The 9,487-nt window shown below is 42.4% G+C and overlaps 1 protein-coding gene across 1 annotated transcript; it reads left to right on the forward strand.

The window, feature by feature from the left end:
- The first annotated feature begins 3,824 nt into the window (after positions 1 to 3,824).
- On the forward strand, positions 3,825 to 9,148 carry atad1a (ATPase family AAA domain containing 1a). The gene is made up of 10 exons (XM_084456805.1): positions 3,825 to 3,841; positions 4,310 to 4,547; positions 4,644 to 4,742; positions 4,844 to 4,964; positions 5,124 to 5,324; positions 6,032 to 6,138; positions 6,287 to 6,376; positions 6,481 to 6,531; positions 6,707 to 6,885; positions 7,022 to 9,148. The coding sequence occupies exons 2-10, from the start codon at positions 4,374 to 4,376 to the stop codon at positions 7,146 to 7,148; spliced, it is 1,149 nt and encodes a 382-aa protein (XP_084312931.1). The 5' UTR covers positions 3,825 to 3,841; positions 4,310 to 4,373; the 3' UTR covers positions 7,149 to 9,148.
- The last annotated feature ends 339 nt before the right edge of the window (positions 9,149 to 9,487 follow it).

Genomic DNA, 9,487 nt, shown 5'->3' on the forward strand with positions numbered 1-9,487 from the left:
CGTACGTCTGTCAGCAGGATTCCACAAAAACTACTGCACTGATTTTCACTAAACTCGATGGACGGCCACCTAAGAGCCCACAACATTTTGGAGCAGATCTGAATTACAAGCCGTTTCTTGGTTAGTTTGTTAGCAGGATTAAGCAAAAACTACCAGACTGATTTTCATGAAACTCGGTGGAGGGGTGTAGCATGTGCAAACTTAAAACTCATAACATTTTGGAGCAGATCCGCATCACGGGGTGGGTCCATGAGCCGCCCAAACATGGCCGACCATTCACCTTCATTCATTCTTTAGACCAGGTTTACGCTAAAACTACTACAAAATATGTCCGGACCAGACCGCTTTTCATAAAACTCGGTGGAGGGGTGTAGCATGGGTCAATTTAGAAGCCATTCAATTTTGCCATGCACAGAGCCACGAAATTCAGGGGGGGAGGTCTGTGCTCTTTGAGCACAATTTCTAGTTGGGAATTAGCCATCAAATGTCAGATTGTATTTAGCCTCGGGTCACAGGCGGTGGGGGGCAGTGCAGTGCACTCCGGGCTCTCCCCCCACACATCACAGTCCAAGCCCCATGTCTCTAGCACCCCCACCCCCAAGCTGGCTTCATTCTAAGTTTTGTTTTCATTTTGTGTAATCCTAGTCCAAAAATGACGGGAGGTGAATGGGTGGCTGTATTTGGCCACCTCTGTGGCACCCCCCTCGGGTCACAGACGGTGGGCGCCAATGCGGTGCACTCTCTATATACATAATATTGTACTCCCCTCTCCGCATTGTACAGTGGCATCCATTATTATGATGACAATTACAATTTCGTATAGTTTTGGCCCCACTCCTGCATCGGTCGCTCCTCAAAAAGCCTCTTGTTGATCACAAGCTTAAACTCTGACAAGACTAAATGGATGCTATTCTCACAGTCCCCTAGGTTCGACAATTCATACAGTATTCACAGGCGAGCAAATTGAAATTGTTAACTCATATAAATATCTTGCCATTTGGCTGAACACTAAGCTCTCTTTTAAGACCCATGTAGAACACCTTACCTCACCTAAAAGCTGAGGAGAAAAATTGGCTTTCTATACAGGAATAGGGCTTGCTTTTCATTCTTCACTAGAATGTCCATTGTGCAAGTACTGATAATGTCTGTTTTTGTTTATGGTGATGTTGTGTATATGCATGCCTCACCCACCATGTTGAAGCCACTTGATGAGGTGTATAATAGCGCTCTTTGCTTTGTAACTGGTGGTGGGGTTTCTTACACACCACTGTTTTTATATAGTTGGGCTGGCCCTCTCTTGTGATTCGAAAAGAGCAACACTGTCTTCTGTTTACAGCCCTATGTGGCAAGCTCCCTATGTATCTGTCCTCACTCCTAAGTACTAATGATTCAAATGACCAAAGACGCTCGCAGTCACACATCAGACTGTTTATTCCCTGTGTGAATTAGTGAATCAGGAAAGACTGCTTTCTCCTTCTATGCTCCTGATAAATGGAACAGGCTCCAGGACTCACTAAAACTGGACCAGTTGATCTCCATAGAGTCATTTAAAGTTCTTCTAGATTATATGTTACATAGGGATTGCTCTTGTTTTGCTTTTTGTATTGTTTCAAATTGCACTGTAACAGGGCATCCTTGTAAATGAGAGCTTGCTCTCAAGGGCCTTCCCTGTATAAATAAAGGTTAAATAAATAGGTGGCCTATGATACACCCCTCCACCGAGTTTCATAAAAATCGATTTGGTACTGTAGTTTTTGCGTAATCATAGTCCAAAAAATTCATGGAGGTGAATAGCCAGTCTTAGCTTAGCTTAGCGGCACGTGGACCCGACCCGTGATTCGGATCCGCTCCAAAATTTAAGCGGTTGTAAGTTGTCCCATGCTACACCCCTCCAATGAGTTTTATGGAAATCGGACAGGTAGTTTTTGTGGAATCCTGCTAACAAATGCATGCACGCACCCACGCACACACGCATGCTGTCGAAAACATTACCTCTTGCTCTCCGCTGTCGCTGGGGCGGAGGTAAAAATAAAATAAAAGGTAGGCTAAAAATTAAAATATCTGGCATGTGAAACCTCCGAAAATATTTTCCACAAGCTGCTACTTTTAATTCAGAAGAGAATCATGCAAGCTGAAGTATTTTTTTTCCCTGAGAGAGCTTGTTTTGGTGAGGTGCAAGGTGTTGTGGGAATGCAGAGGCCTGGCTGCACTTTGCAGATACACATGCCTGTGCTTTCATGCCCAGGCCCATCAAAATGGTCCTGTCAGCCAGCTGTCTCCAGGGACTGGCTTTTACAGTATAGGGGGATTAAAGCTTTTTATGAAGCAGTTTCATGACCAAAGGTGTCTGCAGTTCCAGTCGGATTGCCGTTTAACACAAAAGGTGTGTGTGTGTGTGCGTTTGGGGGGGGGGTAACATTGCTCTTCCGAACCAAGTGGATTGGAATTTTGAATGCTGTTTGGGCAACATCATTGGACCACCGTTCACTGCAATCATTATTTATGTTTTTAAACCTCTTCTCACAACTCTCTGTCATTCCCAGCAGCATTGCTCCAAAAACAACACCCCTTTGTGTTGTATCACTCAAAATATCTGCAGAGAACCATACCCCGAGTTGTGACAGCAACGTCAAATGGGAGCTCAAAAGCTGTGATAATCATAATCCTCTAGGACTATGTGTGATGAATTGCCTGTTGGAGAGGCCTCATTTGTTACCTCCTTATCTGAATGGCTGATGTTAAGACTGAATTACCCGCTATCAGACGGCTTCAGGACATAATGCAAATCTAATAGAGAGTGAGGCTTTATTTAAATCTGTCTCAGCACTTCCTGGCTTAAGCTTGGTGTCCAATCACAAAAGCTAAATGGCAACAGATTTATGCAGACCTGTCGCCAGGGATAGAGTCTGTTTAATCAGATAGAGTATGTTTGATCAGATTCCCTCTAAAACCTCTGAGGCTGAATGTAGGGGTTGGTATAGTATATAGAGCAATCAAAAGAAACAGGATCAATCTACCACCAGATGCATTTGTCTCAACCACATACATTGTTTTCTCCCTGAACCTTTCTACGTGACTACTTCATCATGGATTATTGTCTGGTTCGCCCAGGTTAATTGGAGAGTCCGTGGAGATTTGGTGAGTCCATGGAGATGTACTGTGAATGGAAAATTAGCCTGATCCTCCTGATGCATATTATGTTGCTATCCATGGTGCTGATCTCTGCTCAGCTGACTCTGTTATGTGCTATGACTGCCATCTACTGGAATCTATGTGAAGTGAGCCACTTCTAAAGTGGATATTAGTGCATACTCTCAACTGAGTTAGACAACGAATCACTTCAAATGTACACCTTTGGCCTTAACAGAATAAAATAAGTGAATGTCTTGACTAGAACTAAATGCCTTTAGCCTTTAAATTAGAAGATAGTTGGCTTCCAGAGGTCCTCCATACCAGCCGCTATCAGACCGTTCAATGCATCCCCTGGCTGGCTGGACAGTGGACACTCTCTGAGGCAGCATTTTAACAACATGGCATATATACTGTACTTACTTGATTGAGACTTTGTGCATTATAGGCATTGAGTAATCTATGTAGACTACTGTTATGGGCCACTTGTTTATTTTTTTGCATTCTTGTAGCCTATATTTTCTATCTACTGTAAACTGATTGTGTTGTGTTGTCCTCTATATATTGCTGATTTAACAGTGCAGGCTAAGGTACCCACCTTGTAGATAAAATTGAGAGAGGACGAAGCAAAGCGGAACTTTTAGTAAGAGTACATTTCTCATACCCGGTATTCAGAAACAGGTGCACAACGATGCTATGGGCCCCTGCTTTCGTGAGTTTTGTTTTCATCGCACCCTATTAGCTGCAATATTACACTGAATAATTATCCGTGAAAATAGCTTGCCAGAATACTTTTATACTAAGTGGTTAGCTAGATACCTAGCTTGCAAGCTTACTTACTTGCGGGCCCGTGCTAGCAAGCTAGCTAACCGGCAGCCTACACAACGTTAGCACTAAGCGTAGCCTAGCTAACGTTAGCTAACCAATGTATTTTTAATTCATTTGTCTGGGGTAATTGATGTCTTGACAAATGGTACAGTATTAGTATCGATAAGATTAGTTACAGATATATGAGGTGTCGTGCTAGCATGATTTTTTTTTAACATACAGTCACATAAAGTTAGCTAGCCAGCAAGCTATGTCACGTCATTGTGTGTTCCCACAATTTGGCCACATCACTTTTTTCTCCAGGCTGTGATGTCAGTATTTAAGTAATTGCTTTCGCATTTTATTTTTTCAGTCGGCTCTCCTCAATCACCTCCTATCACAGAGCTCTGCCAATGGACTGACATCTAAGTGCTATAATGTTACTGAAAGACATTCCCCGAGATGCCCTGATGCGTCCACTGTCCCGGAATGAAGTGGTGGGCATGTTAGTGAGGTTGACTATCTTTGGAGCTGCAACCTACTACAGCATCAAATGGGTGGTGGAGGCTATGGACCCTACACACAAACAGAAGATTCAGGCCAAGAAAAGGGTACTGCACAGATCACTAACTTATTTACTCACTTGTGCACTCACACCACCCTCTAATTTTCTTCCGGTGATGTTCTTGTGATCTTTTCTCCGTTAGGCAGAGCAGCTGATGAAGCAGCTAGGAGTAGAGGGGATCAAACTCACTGAGTATGAGATGAACATCGCCTCTCAGCTGGTCGACCCACGCAGTATGAAGGTAAAGAGGCAGTGTAATGTGTGCAAACTCCTTTCATAATCACATTCTTGCATAGCTACTAACCACGTCTGTCAATTAAGCAAAGTGTGTCCTTCTTGTAGGTGTCCTGGAGGGATATAGCAGGGCTAGATGAGGTCATATATGAGCTACAGGACACTGTCATCCTTCCCTTCCAGAAGAGACACCTGCTGGCTGGATCCAAACTCTTCCAGCCTCCTAAAGGTACAGCCAGAAATTATACTTAACAGTGTTAATAGAATTATGATGTAGACTAGATGTGTCACCTTTTTGGAAATGGTCTGAAAAAATATTATCAAATCAGAAACACTAATGTCAACTGGTTTGAACTGAGTGACTTTACTTGATCTATATTCTCTTCAGGTGTCTTATTGTTTGGGCCTCCTGGATGTGGGAAGACCCTTATTGCCAAGGCAACCGCCAAAGCTTCAGGGTGCCAGTTCATCAACCTGCAAGCCTCCACACTAACAGACAAGTGGTATGGCGAATCGCAGAAGCTCACTGCTGCCGTGTTCTCATTGGCTGTCAAGATCCAGCCCTGCATCATATTCATTGATGAAATTGGTGAGTTTATCCTTTATCCTGGAATTCAGATATGCCCAAAATGGTATTTCCAAATTATTAACTTTTTTATTAAAGGTATACAATTTTATTTGAAGCAATATGTCGCGATATTTGGACCTTTACAAAGATGTCTGGTGCTAATTCTCCAATTAGATTTACTAAAAGTAAGCTGAATCGTCCAAACAGTCTACTCAGAATACATTGTACAGAATACAAACTCACTTATATTCTTTGGCGTTTTCCTGACATGGCCTAAGAGACTTGTCCTTTTTTCATGTGACATACTGCGTATGTTTTACTATGTGTTCTTTGTGTATTATTGTTGTTTGACTTGTACAGCACTTTGGTCAACTTTGTTGTTTTTAAATGTGCTCTATAAATAAAATGGTATGGTATGGTATGGTAATACATTGACATAATCATCATTATGGAGGAATCCAGAAAAAGAAAAAGACAATCTGATAACGTTAAGACAGTACGACAGTGCACTTACTCGCAGAGCCTGTGGGGGCGCAGTTCCGAGAAAACCGGAGAAAACGCTATGTATTGCTTTAATATTAATCTCAATATATAGCACACATACATTTTTGTTAGAGGTTATGCAATGTTTTGCATTGCACCTACCACACCACACCCTTGTACCTCATATTATGAAGTCACCTTTTGGTATATGGTCATATTCTAACTTTTCCATCTCCCTGTGTCAGATTCTTTCCTCCGAAACCGCTCCAGCTTGGACCATGAGGCCACAGCCATGATGAAGGCACAGTTCATGAGCCTGTGGGATGGCCTGGATACAAGCTCGAGCAGCCAGGTAGTCTACCACCACAGTCTGTCTCTCACTCTGTATTCCACCAGAGTTGGCGATGTCTAACCCCTGGTCTTAATGTCTGGTCTGTCTGGTTGCAAAGATAAGGCTGGTTCTGTGTGGTAATGTTGTATTCACGTTTCTGTCCTGGCAGGTAATGGTGATGGGAGCCACGAACAGGCCTCAGGATCTCGACCCTGCCATCCTACGCAGAATGCCCACTACCTTCCACGTGGGCCTGCCGGTGAGACACACACACATATGTCTTATACATGACAGTAGCAAAACAACTTGAGTGTCAGTTATGTAGATTTCTGTGTAACAATTGCTTTCTCTTGAAATCTGTAGAATTCAAGACAGAGGCAGGAGATCTTGAAGTTGATCTTGGACGGAGAAAATGTAAGCTCTTGTTCAAGGATATTAACAAACCCTTTTCATCCCACTCTGCTGTGCAGTTCAAGGTTACATTACTGCTCATGGCAATGACGACTAAATTATCACTCCTAAATGTACAGTATTGTACATGAAACCAACTGCTCAACAGTGTCAAATGTATTATGTGTCCCCTCCTCAGCTGAGCAATGCCATTAATCTGAAGGAAATAGCGGAGAAGACAGACGGCTACTCGGGTAGCGACCTCAGAGAGCTGTGTCGCGACGCTGCCATGTACCGCGTCCGAGACTATGTCCGCAAGCAGCAGATGAAGCAGATAGTCCAGCATCTCCAGGACGGCGAGGAGGAGGAGGAGGAGAAGTACGACTCATAATGCAAATGCTCATTTACCAACTGCCAACCTCAGGCCTGAAACATTAGCATTTGTGGTTGCTGCTGTTTGTATCTCTGTAGTGTATACTATTGACCTCTGACCTTTGTCTCAACCTCCTCCCAGGCCACTAGTTGAGGAGCGACTGAGGCCTGTGACTCAGCTGGACCTGCTGTTCGGACTGGACAAGATGAAGGAGTCCAAGATGGCCACCATGCCCCAGAGAAGTCTGGGAGATGTGCCTCTAGACTAACTCCTGGTACAGTCGTACTGTTACTGACTTGACCAGCCTGTCCTACTGTGTGATGCCCCTTGACTCTCACCTCACTGTTCCTGGGGAGTCTAGACCAGGTGTTTTTGGATGAGACCCTTTGTTTCAATTCATTCCGTTCATCTTATACCAATGCACATAAAGCTTTCAAGAGGAATGCTAGTGTTTTTGATATTTACGCTCATTTCTTATATTCCTCCATTACAGTAGTCGTGCCAGTTTGTTAGCCTTCACTGTGTCATTAGATACATTAGCAGTTTTACGCAGCCTTTCAACCCCAACTATATTTTTTATAATAAACCTGATGTAGTTAGCCTGGCGTCGCCAGCCTGATCACGTGAGCGCGCATTCTGCTTTCCATGACTTCTCCCCATCCACATCGATATATAGACATAAATAATGGGCCAATCAGGCATTGTGTTCTGACTGCTGTTCGGGCAGTGGGGACACAGCCCCTGATTGGTTCTTGTAGTTGATGCATGAAAATTAAATGCATTCCGCTGGTAAAACAGTCTCCCGAAGCAACGAACAGTAATGTTCATGTAGAATAAACTGCCTTAAGTGCAATTATTGCAGAAACAGACTTAATAACAATAATTAAACAAGAATAAGAGTGTGCGCTAGTGGAGTTTCTCAAAGTAAAAGGCGTTTTCGTCGTTCTTCCGACTGGATTTGGCAAGTTTTGTTACGCTGGCTGAAGGAGTTTGCCAAGGCAAGTACTCCCACCTACTGATATCGTTCTGGGCGACTAGAAGTCCAGACTTATCACAAAAGGATTTTTTTTTGCAAGGAAGTCTGGCTCCCAGGCTATGAGTGTCCAGCCTGTTAAAAACACACTTGTTTTAATTTGCTTTATGCGCAGTGCCATTTTCTCAAGTTTACAGACCTTTGTGTGTGGTGCATCTCGATTGGCAGAGAGCAGGTAAAATCGTTTTGACAAAGGCATATTTTCACACATTGTCCAGTAACATTTCAGTTTCTGAATGGCACACTTCCTCCCCACCGGCTGGAACTTGATTCCTTTCAACAAAATCGGAAATTAAAGCAAAATCATTTCCCTTTTTAAGAAACAAATTAGACTAAGTGGTTTGCAATGATGGAACACATGCAGAAACTTAAGAATTTTTCTAAAGGGAATTTAAGATCCACTTTGAAGGTGAATGGGTCCCTATGGCAACCACAAGTAACACAAAATCCAGACAGTGTGGGCTTTGACAAACAAGTGACATGATGTATAGAGTAGTAGTGGGGGGATGACATAATGATCACACAGACACACAGTGTCCCGACATTTCTGTAGCACTGTTTTCACAGACTTGAAATGAGGACCGATAAGCTCTACTGTCCACCCCTGTACAAGATAAGCTGTCTCTGTATAAACACTTATCTCCACATTCCTCAAATCCTCAGAATTGTTGTAATTGTCAATATCACACAGTAGAATGCACAAACATTTTACTCAGATGGAGAGTGTTTTAAATCATGTTTTCTTTTTGAAAATACAGGTAGTATTGTATTTGCACTGTTAATCTTCTCACCTGTGAGAAGTTGTCACAAATGTATTGTTCTCTGCATGTCTCTGAAGTAAAATAAATGTGTTAATATTATAATAATGGTGAAGACTGGATGTTGGAAAAAAAAATCTATTTTATTTAATGTTGAGTCAATATTTAATAATAGCCTATTTTGGCCTTGACCACATTATCATGTTTACTGACAAAGATGGTATCATTTCTTTGTATTCTCATGTTTTTACATTAGACTGTCTAAAACACATTGGATGATGTACAGTAGGCTCATTGCAAGCTCATTATAGAAGTGACATTGTTATGCTTGTGCCATGGCCCTTATTTGGTGGCACTTTACGTGAAAGATGTATAGAGCACAATTTCATGTCTGAAATTAAAGCTTCATGACACCTTCCTCATAACTTCCACATAGCAGCTTTCTTGAAATCATATCCCTAAACATTGCATGTATAGGTTAGATGGTATTTGTGTGTTAAGTATTCCCATTTCAAATGGAGTGTTATTGATTTCATATAAACCTATTACTATTTCAAGTGTGGCACATTTCTTTTAATCATTAGATTCAAAAGTATGGACAATGACCAGCTGTGGATGGTGTAATTGTTGCAATCTGATTCCAAGTGTCTATCATTTCAGGCTGTCTCTATGGAAACCAGGTCTACTTTCAGGCCTTGACCTGTCCAGCATGTTAGCCACAGTCTATTTAGTACAATGTGACTGTAGATGGGCACTATGTGACTGTAGATAGGCACTTTACCTTGCTTCTTCAAGCCGCTCAGTGCCATAGTAGTG

The sequence above is a fragment of the Borostomias antarcticus genome (assembly GCF_949987555.1).
Source record: "Borostomias antarcticus genome assembly, chromosome: 23".
In the NCBI taxonomy this organism is placed as follows: Eukaryota; Metazoa; Chordata; class Actinopteri; order Stomiiformes; family Stomiidae; genus Borostomias; species Borostomias antarcticus.